Source organism: Mandrillus leucophaeus, unplaced genomic scaffold (genome assembly GCF_000951045.1).
Source record: "Mandrillus leucophaeus isolate KB7577 unplaced genomic scaffold, Mleu.le_1.0 Scaffold23, whole genome shotgun sequence".
NCBI classification, from domain to species: domain Eukaryota; kingdom Metazoa; phylum Chordata; class Mammalia; order Primates; family Cercopithecidae; genus Mandrillus; species Mandrillus leucophaeus.
The window spans coordinates 4,341,411-4,357,246 of record NW_012102365.1 but is presented as its reverse complement, the minus strand read 5'-3'; the positions used below and the strand labels follow the sequence as shown (position 1 = coordinate 4,357,246).

The window sequence follows — 15,836 nt, the reverse complement described above, 5'->3', positions numbered from 1 at the left end:
CCCAGCTACTAAGGAGGCTGAGGCAGGAGAATGGCCTGAACCTGGGAGGCGGAGCTTGCAGTGAGTGAAGATCGCGCCACTGCACTCCAGCCTGGGTGACAGAGCAAGACTCCATCAAAAAAACAAACAAACAGAAACTACCCCCAAAAAAGGTAGGAAAATTATAAACACAAATTTCAAGGGAGGCTGGGCACAGTGACTCACGCCAGTAATCCCAACACTTTGGGAGGCCAAGGTGGGCAGATCACTTGAGGTCAGGAGTTCAAGACCAGTGTGGCTAACATGGTGAAACCCTGTCTCTACTAAAAATGCAAAAACTGGCTGGGCGCGGTGGCTCATGCCTGTAATCCCAGCACTCTGGGAGGCCAAGGTGGGTGGATCACCTGAGGTCAGGAGTTCAAGACCAGCCTGGCCAACATGGTGAAACGCTGTCTCTACTAAAAATACAAAAATTAGCTGGGCGCGGTGGCACGTGCCTGTAATCCCAGCTACTCAGGAGGCTGAGGCAGAAGAATTGCTCCATCCCAGGAGGCAGAGGTTACAGTAAGCCAGGATCACGCCACTGCACTGCAGCCTGGGCAACAGAGTGAGACTCCGTCTCAAAAAAACAAAAAAATTAGCCGGATATGGTGGCAGGTGCCTATAATCCCAGCTACTTGGGAGGCTGAGGCAGGAAAATCGTTTGCACTTGGGAGGCAGAGGATACAGTGAGCCGAGATCATGCCACTGCACCTCAGCATCGGCGATAGAACGAGACTCCATCTAAAAAAAAAAAAAAAAAAAAAAACCACAACAATTTCAAGGGAATATTTACATATAAGAAAGAGGTAGGGGATATAGCTAGGGAGGTGTACCAAGATAATGTTCTAATTCAACAATGAGGTTCATTGCTGTTTGTTGTATTGTTATGATTTTATGACTTTCATAAACATTACATATTCTCTTCTGTACAAATCAATACTAAACAGAATAAAAACATGTGGGATGAAGCAAGTTATGACACAGACCTAGTACATGACGGCTGACTCACTATATTCTGTGAATACAAGCACAGCCCTAAGTGATTTTGCACACATTATCTCATTTAGTCTTCACATCAGCCCTACCAGCAGAGGCGATCTGCATTCCCATTTTATACATGAGGAAACAGACATCCAGAGGGCTTAAGCAACTTGCCCCAGGTCACACAGCTAAGAAAGGGAGAGGCAAGCCCAGGTCCGACTCTGTATCGGTCTCTCTCAGCCACTGTATCCCCACCTCTCACATAACAGGTGCTCAATAAGGGGTGAGGCCACTCTGATCCCTCTGTTCCTACAGCAGCACCTCGTCTTGACAATTGTCACAACGGACCTTGCATTCCTCTTATGCTAGCAGAATTCCTTGCAAGACTCCTCCAGTACACAATGCAAAAATGCCACCTGTGCTGGCTCTGTACCCAGTAGGTATCCAGCAGGAGCACCATAGATGCTTCACTTTTGGTTGCAGGTGTTACAGAACTCATCTGATGTGGGGACCCTATTGTCTCAGGTCGGGAGCCCCGGAGCCATGAGGAAGGGGTAGGAGGGCCGGGCACTCACCCCGGGTGCTGTAGCCATGGGTGTCCATGAAGGACAGGCCCAGCCGCTCGTCCTCCTGCAGGGTGCTCTGGTCTGTGAAGCTGCGGTCCACAGCACTCATCATGTGTGTCTTCTCCTGGCGGTAGTTGACGGTGGCCTTGGTCATGTTCACCGGCTTCCTGGAGAGGGGGGTTGAGGGGAGACACAGGCACTGTGTGGGGCTGGACAGCACCCAGAGGTGGGTGGGGAGGCCCTGGAGTAAGGGGGCCTCAAGGCCAGGAGCCAGCAGCTGTCCTAGAAGCATCTCTGGATGCTGAGGGCTCTGCCTCCATCCTTCATTCACTAGACCCAGAGCTTCTGCTTCCCTGAAAAGGGCTTGGGAGAGCCCATCCTAGGGACCTCTGCTAAGGGAAAGGGGTGGAGCAGCAGTGGCCTCAGGCTGGGATCCCACTCCTAAGTTTCACTGGCCCCCTGGGCTTAGGAAATGGGAAAGAAAGTCACTCCAGAGCTAATGTGGTATTACAGCAGACAGCTCCCCTCACCCGCACTGCACCCCAAACTAGGAATATGGCTAGTCCAGCTCCGGGCCCAGCATGTCCCCACCTCTCTCTCTTCTCCCCGTGTTAAACAGGCACTGCTCTCCAGACTCCTCTCTCTCCTGCAGGAAGGAGGGACTACAACCCCTCCTTCCCCGCAGAGGGTCTGGCTCATGCTCAGCCAGGGCTCGGGGGCTTCCCCCATGCACACAATGAACTCTGCCCTTGGCTTCTCCCTACTCCCAGTAGCACCCAGGATGGTCCCAGCATAGACCACCACAGACTTGTAAAGAGACCCACAGAAGGTCCAGATTCCCACCACTGACCACCAGTCCGTCCTGCTGCTCAGAGCAGCAGGGAAGAGAAACAGAGACCTCCTCTCCCTCCAGGCCCAGCTTCATGGATGAGGATGGCAGTTTGTGGCTTCAAAGGAACTTGGAGGAAAGTGGGAGGGAGAAAAGGAGGTGGGGAGACAGGGCTGTGGACAGAGGACAGCCGGCCAGCCTGGCTGAACATGGAGCCCAGAGAGGACCCATCAGTGAGCGGATGCTGGCCTAGAGGGCGGTCTCCTGTGGTGTGCCACAGATTCTGTTCCCAGCCCAGGACTCTTGGCCTACCTGGAAGAAGAGCTACAGAAACAAACCAACCCGATCCCCAGAAGATGGAAACCGGGAGGGACATCTAGCGCTGTTGGCGTCCAGCTGAGCTCAATGCGAGATTAAGCAGAGGGAATTTAATACAGATTCTTTGAAAAGTTCTGCATCTGGTTTTGAAAACTAACTGCACAAGCAGCAGGGAGGGAGAGCTGTCTGTCGACGGCCCCTACAGGAGCCGAGCTGGGGGCTCAGCGCGAGTCACTGGGTGTTGAGTTGCTGGAAAAGCTCGTGTCAGGAAACAGCGAGGTAAGGAGCCGTCCAGGGAGGAAAAGGTGAGAGACCCACTGTCCTCAAGGCTGGCCTGGCACTCTCTGGGCCTGCTCTTCAAGGGAAAACCAGCACAGGTGCGGGAAGAATGTTCTGGAAGGCTTGCAGAGTAGAAGACAGAGACAGAAGACAGAGTAGCATAGGCAGGCTGTGGTGTCAGCAGGGGCCTGGGTTGCATCCCAGCTCCGGCGCATTCTGCGACCTCCCACAAGTCCCTCGGTCTGAGCCTCAGTTTCCTCATCAGTAAAGTGGGAGTGATAAGAGCTCCTATTTCTCAGAGCTGTTTTGAGGACTCTGTCAAGAACTGAGCACAGGGCTTGGCCCAGAGGAGGCTTCCAGGAAGTGGTGGGTCTGCAGAGCCGGGGCTGCCTGGCTGGAGAAGGGATCTGTGGGGGCCTGAGAGTTGCCTGTGCTGTGGGAGGTGCTGCCAGTCTCAAAACAGGTAGGCCCCACCCACATGCACACAAGCACACACATGCACATGGACGTGGGCTCCAGAGCGTGTCCTGAATGTGGATTTGGTTGGAGGTCAGGACATCCTTCTAACACGGAACAGTAGACGTAAGGGGCTGTTCTGGTGGTGAAGGGGACATTGAGGTTCAGGGACTTGCTGGGGGTAACTCAGCAGGGCCAGCTCTGAACCCATGCCTCTGAGGGGCAGAACCAGCACCTGTGACCACGACTTGAAGAGGAAGATGCAGAGGGGAGGGACAGAGCAGAGGAGAGAAAGTCAGAGGCCGAGGTGACCACAAAGAATGGGGTGGACACCAGGCCACACTGGGTGCAGTGAGACTAAGCCCAACCAGAGAGGGCGGGGGCAGGGGATCTCCCCCTAGGCAGGGCCGGGGACTCCCAGGCAAGGTGGAGCTACTTACGGGTAGTAGGAGTAGGCATAGTGGTCTCTCCTGGCAGCATGCAAAGAGAGAACAGCACAGTCGTGTTCGAGGTCCATCCACCAAGGCCAGGCTGAGGCAATGCCCATGCAGCAGGGTGGGGCCTGAGTGCTTCCCAGGCTGGGGAGGGGGCTGGCCAGGTACTGGACAGGTCAGAAGGACCTTCTTGGTCCCAAGAGCTGGTCAGGCTCAGATATTAATGACCAGGACCCAAGGCCCTTCTGGAACCTTCCCCAAGCCTACTGCAGGAGTGAGGAGGAGGTGGGAAAAGGGCCTGGGGGGCCACAGAGCTTTCACACACAGTCATACACATATGCACACTCACACACACACGTAGATATAGGCTCACATACACTCATACACGGAGAAACACACATCAACACACACAAATGCAGACACACAGGTGCAGACAGGCATACGCACGTATTCAAACACACTGACACACACTTAGACATATATTCACACACATACACACACACACATTAGACATCCCTGACACACACAGACTCATACTCTCCAGGCCAACTGCACTTACCAGGGCTGTTCTCGTCCCTGCAGACAGCACCCCACCCTCCCTCCCTGCACGGCCCTCTGCCCCTAAGGGGTCAGCCTTTTGCCTGCTCCTCCACCTGGGTGGGGACAGAAAGGGGGCAGAGTGGAGAGGACTCCAGATGGATGCCCAGGATACACCTAGCGCCCGCCCTCGCCCACCCTGCAGGCCCCTGGGTGTGGGATCCACTAAAGGAGCCAGGTCATCCCCTCCGGGAGCACCTGGAGTACAACTTCGGTCAAAAGCCCTACCTTACCGCAAAGCACCCACAGTGTAAAGCAGGTTGGATTCCCATTTCACAGGCGGGGAAGCTGAGTCAGGGAGCATGGGCTGCCTGGGCCTCTGTGGGAGTCAGTGGCAGAGTCCAGAGCAAACACCTGCCCCAGGACCCTGGCCCTGGAACCTCCTCTGTGCTCCCTTCCCAGGCTCTTCAGAGGTCTCCATTCACTTGCCCCCACATCACCCTGTCAGCAGGGACCCCAAAGAATGGCCTTCCACAGGAAATCCTGCAGATGAAGGGGAGGAGAGTGGAAGACGGACCAGCAAAGGCAGCCGCTTGGCCCCAGGTCACACAGCACATCTCCTCCATCCCAGGGAGAGAAGGAAGGGTCCAGGGCGCTGGAGCTGTTGCAGAGGCCCCACGAGGGAGGCCACGGCTGAAGAAATGGCATTCTTCTGGCCTCAGCTGACACACTGTGCCTTCAAAAGGGCCTTCCTGGACCACTCTCCCACGAGTGCCAGCTACATGACGTCCCCTATATTCTCTTTGCCCCCAACACCCAGCACCTTGTTCTTTTCACAATTTGTAATTATCTCATCCATGTGTGCTTTTTTCTCATTTCATGCCAGGCTCTCCACTGGCTACAAAGTACAGGAGGACAGAATCCTTGTCTTTTTGTCTCCCTCGGTTTCCCCAGGGCCCCACACATTGCAATCCCGCAATAAATATTTTGTTGAATGGAGTAATCAATAAATGAGTAAAAATAAATAAAAGAACTTCACCTCCGTGCACTTCCACTTTCTTCTTTAAAAAGTGAGGTTAAGGCTGGGCGTGGTGGCTCACACCTATAATCCCTGCACTTTGGGAGGCCAAGGTGGGTAGATCACCTGAGGTCAGGAGTTCGAGACCAGCCTGACCAACATGCTGAAACCTTGTCTCTACTAAAAATACAAAAAATTAGCCGGGTGTGGTGGCGGGCACCTGTAATCCCAGCTACTCAAGAGGCTGAGGCAGGAGAATCACTTGAACCCAGGAGGCGGAGGTTGCAGTGAGCCAAGATCGCACCACTGCACTCTAGCCTGGGCAACAAGAGCAAAACTCTGTCTCAAAAAATACATACATACTCATCCTGGCTAACATGGTGAAACACCGTCTCTACTAAAAATACCAAAAAAAAAAAAAAATTAGCCAGGCGTGGTGGTGCGTGCCTGTAGTCCCAGCTACTTGGGAGGCTGAGGCAGGAGAATGGCATGAACCCGGGAGGCAGAGCTTGCAGTGAGCCGAAATCAAGCCACTGCACTCCAGCCTGGGCAACAGAGCTAGACTCCGTCTCAAAAAGAAAAAAAAGAAAAAAAAACACATACATACATACATAGTGAGGTTAATAATAATCTCCCACAGGGACTGCTGTGAGGCCCCAGCACCAGGAAGCACCCAGCAGTGCCCACAAACCACTCCTCCCTACACCTCAGAGTGGGGAGACCCGACTCCGCTGGGCTAGATCGTGGGTATACACAGACAAGACAGGGCTTTCTCTGCCCTCATGGAGCTCTTAACCCAGGAGGGAAGACAAACATTGAGCAAAACACTACAAGTAAGTAAATGACAAAGTGCAGGGAGAAGGAAGTGCTGCCATGGAGAAGGGTGGGGTATGGGGACTTCTGAAAGCAGAGCCGGGGGATCTGACCTGGCCTGGGGTCACCAGCCTCCCTTCCAGGCCCTGGAATTCCCCTACAGCAGATGCATCCAGTCTGATCGTCCACAGAGGCAGGGCAGGATGGAGAATCTGAAATCTCCTCCCAGCTGGCCCCCATTTCCCATAATCCCCCTGGGTCTCCCTCCTGCCTCCAATAAGGCTCCATGGGGGTGTAGTAACTGCCCTCCTCAGCAACCTCCTACTCTTGTTACTTATGTTGGCACCCCAAGTTGATCTGAATACCCCCATCCCTGCCAGGGCTGCTGCATCCCATGATACCCACAATGCAGACTGCAAGAGCCCTGGGAAGCACGGAGGGCCCTGAAGGCCAGGCTCAGATCCAGGGGGATGCAGTAGGTGCTACACAGTGAGACTGAATGGCCTTTAGAGGAAGTAAGGAGGTCCGGGGTGATGGGGGATGAGGGGTTCCTGGAGGCATCTGGGATAACCTGGGTTTACAGGGTAGCAAATACATAATGGAAGGTCTCCTAGTGAGGCCCTGACAACATTTCTGATCCACCCTGTCCTGGGCCCAGTGCTCTCTTTGCAGGGATGGGTGACACCCCCTACTCTGCCAATCCTCTTCTCCTTGAGGGTAGATTTCTAGAACCTCAAATACCACCTGAAACTGAAATCTGCCTCCTCCATCCATTATAGGCCTCTCCAGCCCCAGCCCTATTTAGAGTCAATTCTCAGGCCCCCCTGCTGGGGAGAAGTCAGGGGCTTGCCACTTTGGGGGCACCGCCTATGTATCAGACTGGGTGATGCCTTCACATTTGTAGGCAAGCCTGAGTTGAAGTCAGGCCCTACTGCCCATCAGCCAAGTGGCCTGGGCGAATGCTTTCATTACAGTTTCTTCATCCAGAAAAAAGGGAGTCAGTCAAGATCCAAGAAGGAAATGTTCTCTGACACATCCCGAGTGCCTGGTATACAGTAGGTGTCTAATAACTAATGTACTCCTGGATGATGTGTGTGAAGCTCCTGGCACATAGTAATTCCTCATTAAATGATACTTTAAAATAGTCTCTCTTAAAGCTGTGCAGGAACAACGAGAGGAAAAATCAGAGAGTATCGCCCTGACTGGGCCATCCCCCCACATCTCCTCCACTCCACTGCACACTCCACCCCTAGACCCTCTCTCTGTTGCTGGTGTCTGGCCTCAGGAAAGGTAGCCCCAGCCAGCTCTCTCTCATCTTCCTGGATCCTATTATCTGCTCCCGGCAGCCCAGAGATATAGCCAACTCATCCACGTATACTCAGCCTGGCAGCAGTAGGGGCTATAGAAGCCAGAGCCCAGGTGGGGAAGGGTGGAGCTGGCTCTGCCTCTGGCTCTCTGGGTGGCCTTGGGCAGCCCTGCATCCCCTCTAGGCCTTAGCATCCCCATCCCTCATTTAAGGTGCTTGGACCACAGTGTCCCACAGCTGCCTGGTGGGGAACATGGTGGGACAGAGCTGGCAAGCAGAAAGGTCCCAGAAGCCCCCACCCAGCCTCCGACCAGCACTGCTGCTCAGCCTTCATCTGCTCCATGTACTAGGCTCCCAGGGAAGGGTTTTCTGGTGTTTTGAAGGCAGGTTCTGTTTCTTTAAAAAGATTTGAAAACCACTAGACTAGATGGCCTTGAACTATCCGGCAGCTCTTACGTTCTGGGGCTCTGAGCCTCTACAATTCTAAAGCCTAAGATTCCTAGAGTCCTAAATCCCACATTTCTGAAACTGCAGGATCCTAGGTTCTGGATTCTACAATGTCCTGGGATTTATGCTGCCCTCTGCAAATCTGCTAGGAAACACATTTCGTGCAAACACAAGGCTGGACCTTTGAGACCTGAGGGATAGTAGGGGCAGCAGGTGGAGAGTTTTCTCAGTCACAGACCCAGGAGGGTTCCTCAAGGATCCACAGTAACAGGGTCCAGGGCAATTTGAGCCTGAGAGAAGGTGGGTCCCAGGAAGAGACATGGCTCAGGGCCCTTGGGTTAAAGAAGAGTGAGCTCCATCCCCTGCTCAGGTCAACTGCACAATCCATGAGCAGGGCAGACACCTTGGCTGAAGGTCTGCAGAGGGGTAGGGGTTCAAAGCCAGGTCACCTCCATGCCGTCCCTATTGAAAGAGTCCCAGCAGGGTAGCTCCTTGGCACCAGGCACTGAGCACCCCTTCCTGAACAGCAGCGCCTGGCACCAGCCAGACCTTACTCCAGCCATGCCACTCCAGGGCAGCCCCATCTGCCCAGTCTCTGGCTTCCCACCACCCAGCTCAGATCCGTCTGCAGAGCTGATGCCCAGGCTGGCAGCCCTCCACACACCTGCAGGACAGCTGTCCTACCAGCTCTTAGCCACTACTCCTCTGTGCCACCAGGCCTCTAAGGGGTAGAAGCCACTGGTGGGACAGGGCACTGGCCTCACTCACCCTTTGCGGATGATGACAATGATGGCACCCAGGAGAAGGATGAGGACAGCAAGCCCCCCTGCACAGATGCCCAGGATAAGCCCCATCTCCTCCGATCTCTGGGACACCTCCAGGGGCCGCTTGCTTTCCTTGCAGGCAGCTGGGGAGAACAAAGCAGAACAAGGGATCAGAGGAGAGACAGGGACCATCGAGCCCCTCCTGTAGGTGTCTGTGCCCAAGGAACAAACTGGGCTGCACAAACCACCCCACATCCTCAACACATGTCCTGCCTTTCCAGCAAATCTACCTCCTCACCATCCCTGACACCTCCTGCACTTCCACGCCACAGTCCTCACTGACATGGCTCCTTTGCCAGGAATAGCTTCCCTCACTCCCCACTTTCTCAGATCCTCTCAGCTCTCAGTAGATAGGGGAGAGCAGACACCTGGGCCTTCAGCCCCACCCTCTTGCCCTCCTGGGAGGTAACAGGGATTAGGAATTGTGTACCTAGGGCATGGTTAGTCCATCTCAGGATGGGAAACCAACCACATTCCCTGTGTGAAAGCATGAAAGACACCTACAGCACAGGGCCCATGCTGACCTCACCTTCTCCCCCACCACAGGAAAGCCGGGTAGATATGTAACCTAGAACCAGCACCCAGTACCCATCACCCCCAGGGCACAACTGTAATGGCTCCTCTCCACAAGCCTGCTCCAGGCCCCTGCTGTCAGCCTGGGAGTTGGCGCCCTTGAGGTAAGGCACATGGAAACCCAGCAGAGAAGCCCTTCCTGGTGCCAGCCTGCCCAACCACCCTCCTCTACTCCCACAGCCCTAGGTTCTCAGGATCCACCTCCCCAGCGCTGGGCAGGTGAGAAACCTGCCGCTGAAGGGCTGCAGGAACCCAGGGGACTTACCTTTCCTGGCAATGCGGATGCAATTCAGCCGGGTCTCCTGGAGGCACAGATGGGGGTCTCAGCGCTGCTGAAGTCCCGACCTCTCCCTCCCCAGGGTGGGAACCTCAGACAGCTTTCTTGGGCCTGTTCAGGGCTTTGTCTGGCGCTGATGGCATCAAGGGACACCCCACCCGAAGGCAGGCCTGGGGGGACCCTTGAGAGCGGGGCCTAGAGGGGAGGCACCTGCAGTGCCTTAGGAAAGGGGGATGAGATCGGAGGCAAAAGAGAAACAAACGTCATGGGGAAATGGGCGAGGCCTTGGACAATGGGGCAAGGCCTAGGGCCAGAAGTCCAGCTAGGAAGTGAGAAACCAGGCAAGAAACAGAGAGAGGAGCCTGGAAGATAGGGTGGGGCTTCAGGGAGGAGCAGGTCCTAGGCCTTAACACAGGAATGCGGGAACCTGAGATGGACTCCTCCGGGAAGAGAAGTATCTAAGATAGAAGGCAGGGCCTCAGGAAGGGGCAGAGACTAGCCTGGGGACCTGGATAGAAAGGAGGAGCCTGGGAAAGAAAGCTCAGGAAGTGGATAGTGTTCTGTGGAAGGAGCCTGGGGTCTGGAAGGTTGGCTATGGGAGGGGTGGGACCATGGGGGAGGGGCTATGGGAAGGAGAGTATGGGGGAGGGGCTGTGGGAGGCGGGGCTGTGGGAGGCAGGGCTATGGGAGGCGGGGCTGTGAGAGGTGGGGTTGTGGGGGTGGCTCTACGGAAGGTAAGGCTATTGGAGGTGGGGCAATGGGAGGTGGGCAAAAGGAGACAGGGCTATGGGAGGGGCAAGGTTATGGGGGAGGAGCTGTGGGGGCAGGGCTATGGAAGGTGGGGCTACGGGAGGTAAGGCCATGGGGGTGGCCTATGGGAGGAGGAGCTGTGGAAGGTGGGGCTATGGGAGGTGGGGCTATGGGAGGTGGGGCTAAGGGAAGGGCCGCGCGTGGAGTCTGTGCTGGGCCTGCTGCAAGGTATCCCCTGTCTGCCATCCCCCACACCCAACCACGCCCACCATGACCCTGGCCGGTCCCTCACCCCCTTCAGGTGGCTTGCTGCCTGGAAGTAGATGAGATAGGCCTTCCTAGGCTCAAGCGGTGGGTTCCAGAAGCCTCGGTAGGTCTGGTTGTCACCCACGGTAAAGGGCATGGCCTCAGGTAGACTGCTGGCCGCCAGTTCGGCCCCGAAGTAGTGCACCAGGCCTCGGGCCAGCGCCGCCTCAAAGGTCAGTGGCACTGGGAAGCAGTCCTGTCCACCCGGCTCCCGCCGCAGCCTCCGCGCCCGCTCCTCCTCCACAATCACCTGGTACACACTGAACAGGGAGGAGAGCGTACAGGGGATCACAGGCGGCCAGAGCACTGGGAGAGCCAGCTGGCAGTTAAAGGCATGGGCTTTGTGGTCAAAGCCTGGGGACTAACTTCCACACTGCCTCTTACTAGCTGGGCAAATCCCCTAACCTCCCTGGGCCTTGGTTTCCTCCTTCATAAAATGGTAGTGATTGTGAGACTGTTCCAGAAGGTAGATGGGAAGAACAGGCAAGTTAAGCAAGCAGCCAGCGCATGTCAGCGGTTATTCCTGTTACTAATCCAGGCTAAGAGGATCGTGGACCCTGCTCAATAGAACCAAGCCATAAGGCCCCATCCTGCTTCCTCCATAGTCCTCCTGTGTGTGTGACACAAGACCTGGGAAACCAAAGCGACTGACAGCTCCCTTCTGGGACTCAGTAAATGACAGGGTTAGCCAGATTCATTCATTCATTCATCCATTCAGAGTTAACCAAGCTCAGATGATGAGCCCTGTGCTAGACACTAGGCATCTGGGCTTCCTAAAACTGACCTCTAGTGAGAGACAGTCATTTAGCAAACAAGGACACCCAACACTATGTCTCTAGCACCCTCTCAATGCCGAGGCAGCCTCTGATCAGCAAATCAGAGCCTTGCTGTCTCAGGATCCTGACTACCCACTCTGGTTCGTGCTCCCTGGTCCTGGACTGTGTTTCTGTTTTATCTCTTTACTAAGTAGGTTTCTGCTATGAGCTCCTCCAAATCCTCTGCAGAACAAAGTAGAGAGTAAATACGTGAATGCTGACAAATTTAAATATCTCCAGTTACAGTCTCGGTCACATCTTGGTGTGTGACATCCCATACTGACAGCCTCTGCTCAGGGAAGCAGAAATGCCTTTTCCTTGTTCACCAGATGTTTCTTCTGAGCGTCCAAGTTGTGGGGAATCATCCCAGAGTGTTGGACACCAGCCCATGGCTTGTCACTAGCCCATTATAAACACCAGTCCAAGCCCCTCTCAGCCTCCATTACCCCAGGCTAAGGTCAGCCCTCTCCTAGCCCTAAGTCCCACTGGGAGGTAATCATTAACATTAGCCATGAACAAAGTGCATCTTAATCTAGAATAATCCTCATTGTGCAGATAAAGAAACGGAGGCTCAGGAAGGTAACGGGATATGCCCAGGGTCACGCAGCCATCTTGCCGCTCCCCTCCCACCAAGTCCCATCCCCTGCCCCCACCTAGCCTTGAAATCATCATCCTGAGGGACCCTGACCAGTGCTGCTCACAGGATCCCTCAGGAGGACAAGGAAGGAAGGGTTCTCAACCCCTCCCAGACTCAGCGGCACAAGGGCCCTGAGGCTCCAGCAAAAGGCAAAAGACCCTGCAGACCCCGTGACTTTTTCCCGGGTCTTCCTTGAGGGTCTGGGAATCAGCCCAGGGCAGGATTTGCAGTGGCAAATACAGGAAAGAGAAAGCAGAAGAGGAGAGGATCCAGTGGTGGGGGGTGAGGAGGTGAGGGACTGCCACGGTCACCCGGGCAGCCCACTCTCTTCCTGGTGAACTGACTAGGATCCTCACACCCCCCTCCCCCACCTAAAGGCTGTCACCCTCTCCCAGAACATGTACCTTCGTGGAAAGAAGGAGTGGACCAGAAGGGCAGGGAGGCTCTATAACTTCTAGAAAAGGTACAGGCACAGCAGACAGACCTGGCTTCCAAATCCCAGCTCCACTACTTACTAGCAGTGTGGCCTTGGGGGCAAGTGATTTAGGCTCTCTGAGTCAGTTTCCCGATACGTAAAATGAAGGTGATAAAACCCATTCCATGGGACTGCCATGAGGATAAATGGCTTCATGCAGATAAAGCCCCTAGCACAGGGTCTAACAGTACGTGCACACACTTGCGCAAACACCCTCACGCTCTCACACATGCACACTTATATCTCCCACACACACTTCTCACACACGACACATCCCAGGTCTTTATCATAAAGACACACCCAGGTTCACATCCCATGTACACACACACACACACACACAAACACACACAGTCTTGTCTCCAACACACTCTCCCTAGCAGAGGCAGTCACCACGGCACCAGCAAGCCCAGCTTCCTCTGGGGAGATGAGGGGGAGAAGCCAAGCCCCTAGCCATTCCAGAGAGATGGCCCTGTCTGGCTGGCTGCCCTAGCCTTCTAGAAAGCCCATCTCTATGCTTCCAGGAAAAGGTTGGGATGATATAAGGTCCCCAGAGTTTCACTTCTCCAAGGTGTCTGAGGAAAGGCCCCCTGGACAGACCTGGACAGTCCCCTCTCCAGGCTGGACCTATCCAGGGTCCTCCTGACAGTTACCATCTAAGACCCATGGCCTCAGAGGGGAGAGACTGCAGGCTTCTCGCCTGCCAAGCATCAGAACATCCTCCTCCAGACACTCCGAGCCCTGCATGGGAGACTGAGGGAGGAAAAGGGTGAGCTGGCCTAGGTTGGGGCTCTGGGTCAGAGGAGGGGACTCTTCCCCATGGCCCTGGCCTCCCATCCCTCCGTCCCCGCTTTCCCACCTGATGGGCGCACCGCGGCCCTGTGCCGGCCTCAGCAGCACGGTGATGGTGTTCTCAGACTCGCCCAGGGGAGACGGCATGTCGGCATAATCAAAGCTGGGAGCTGGGGAAGGGGACAGGGTCATAAGCATGGAGTTTGGCCACTGGACCAGGAAGACCAGGCTTCCAGCCTCCTTGACCACGGTCCTCAGATCTCCCCTACTTTCACCTTAGCCTCTTTGTTCCTGCTGACATGACCTGAGCTACCCTGGCCCCTGACCTCAGGCACCAGCCCCAACCTCAACCTTCTGATTCCACTGACCACAGTCTCCTGACTCCTCTGACTTCATCCTTCCTGAGCCTGACTTTAACTCCTAAACGGCATATTCTTCTCAGCAGGGGCCCTCTGTAACTACCCCTGCCATGCCCCCCATTTCCCCTCTGCCTATGGAACCCTGGGATTCTGGGCCACCTCCAAAGAGGCTGGGCCGGGTCGGGTGGGGCTTACCAGAGATATTGGTGGTTATCTCAGTGAGTGCTGCCTGTCCGAAGCCTTTGCCTGTGCGGGCCCGCACGGAGAACAGGTAGGTGGTGCCTGGGTGCAGGTTGGAGAAGACGTGGTAGGTCTCGTTGCGGAGCTTGGAGATGGTACGTCGTGGGCCTGGCACGTTCACCGCCGGGTCTGATGACTCAATGCTCTGGTAGCTGATCTGGGGGCAGGATCGGCAGGCAGGTGGGCACGGGAAGGGCAGAGCATCCCTGACCAGCAGCCTCCACCCACCATGTTCCAGGGAAGTCAGAGATAAGGCTAAGCAAAGGAGACAGTGGATGCCATCAAGCCAGGCTTCTAGTCATCTTCGCCTCTCCCTCCTGCCTTCAGGACCCTTCTCTAGAATTCACAGGGCACAGACCTGGCCATAGTTGAAGAAACTATGACAATCACATCTGTCCTCCCATGCACCTTCTACTGTAGCAGCAGAGAGAAAGAGGGTCACCTCTCACCTCCCACCAGGGTCCCCCACTGTAATAGGGTCCCAAACCCACCTCATACTGAGTGATGAGACCATTGGGCTCCTGGGGCTCCTCCCACTTGAGGAAGATCATGTCCTCCAGTGGAGTGAAGGTCAGGGACTCGGCTGCAATCCCACCGGGCACTGCAAGGGAAAGGTGGCAGGGGTCAGGGGAAACTAGGCTTTGGTGCCAGACACCTGGGTTTAAATTCCAGCCTTGCCACTTCCCACCTGGTTCTCACAGACTACTTAGCCTCTCTGCACCTTACTTAACTCAGCTGTGAAGTGGGGATGAGACAACCCCTCTCAAGCCAGGACTCAATGATGTGATGTACATAAAGCCCCAAGGCAAACATCAGCAATTGCATATGGCTCAACCTATTACTAAGTACTCAAAATGGATAGCTGGCATTTTCATTACTGTGTAGGTTGCATTCAGGAGAGAAATACGTTTGAAGGTTCCAATTTTGTTCCAGTTGGGTAGTTTTCAGAAAATATGCACATGTGCCGGAGAAATGAAAACAGCAATTGCACTGGGGTATTGGGATTATGGGTGGAGATATTTTCTTGTCTAAAAATTTCTAATTACATAAATGACATGTTCAATGTAGAAAACCAAAATGAGCTTAAAGAAAATTAATGGCATCTACAATTGTATCACCCAGAGATACTGTTAACATTTCAGCATTAACACTTGCAGGCATGGCTTTGTTTTGTTTTGCTTTTGTGTAAATGTATACTGTGAATGCCAGGCACAGGAGTGTCATTTAGGAAGAGAATGGTCTTTGCTTGGGAAAACACCTTGATAAACCACTACAGGGAAGCTGAAGTCCTAAGGCAGAGAAAAGCAGAAACTAAGGAAGGAGCTGAATTTTGCGTCTAGGCCAATGCTGTGCAGAACAGAAAACTATGCACGTGCGGCAGCAAGACGAAGCCAAGGAGCTTGGGGTACCTGGGATCTGCAGGAACCCAAGGGAAGGCTTAGGACCTGTGCTAGTATTCGAGTGTAGCTCTTAAGAATGACAACTTGTTGGTGTGGTGGCTCACGCCTGTAATCCCAGCACCTTTAGGAGGCCGAGGCAGGCGGATCACTTGAGGTCAGAAGTTCGAGAACAGCCTGGCCAACATGGTGAAACCCCGTCTCTACCAAAAATATAAAAAATCAGCCTGGCATAGTGGTAGGCGCCTATAATCCCAGTTACTCAAGAGGCTGAGGTGGGAGAATCGCTGGAACCAGGAAGGCGGAGGTTGCAGTGAGCTGAGATTGTACCACTGCATTCCAGCCTGGGCAACAGAACAAGACTCAGTCTCAAAAAAAAAAAAAAAAAA

The 15,836-nt window shown here is 54.5% G+C and overlaps 1 protein-coding gene across 1 annotated transcript in view; it reads right to left on the bottom strand.

The window, feature by feature from the left end:
* Window positions 1-15,836, bottom strand: part of PTPRU (protein tyrosine phosphatase, receptor type, U) — an 88,600-nt gene that overhangs the window by 34,902 nt on the left and 37,862 nt on the right. Inside the window, exons 8-15 of the mRNA XM_011981751.1 lie at window positions 14,542-14,651; window positions 14,006-14,207; window positions 13,519-13,621; window positions 10,722-10,995; window positions 9,668-9,704; window positions 8,774-8,912; window positions 3,891-3,920; window positions 1,578-1,735 (exon numbers count right to left, since the gene is read on the bottom strand). Of these exons, the coding sequence (XP_011837141.1) occupies window positions 1,578-1,735; window positions 3,891-3,920; window positions 8,774-8,912; window positions 9,668-9,704; window positions 10,722-10,995; window positions 13,519-13,621; window positions 14,006-14,207; window positions 14,542-14,651 (1,053 nt within the window). The remainder of the gene's footprint in view (window positions 1-1,577; window positions 1,736-3,890; window positions 3,921-8,773; window positions 8,913-9,667; window positions 9,705-10,721; window positions 10,996-13,518; window positions 13,622-14,005; window positions 14,208-14,541; window positions 14,652-15,836) is intronic.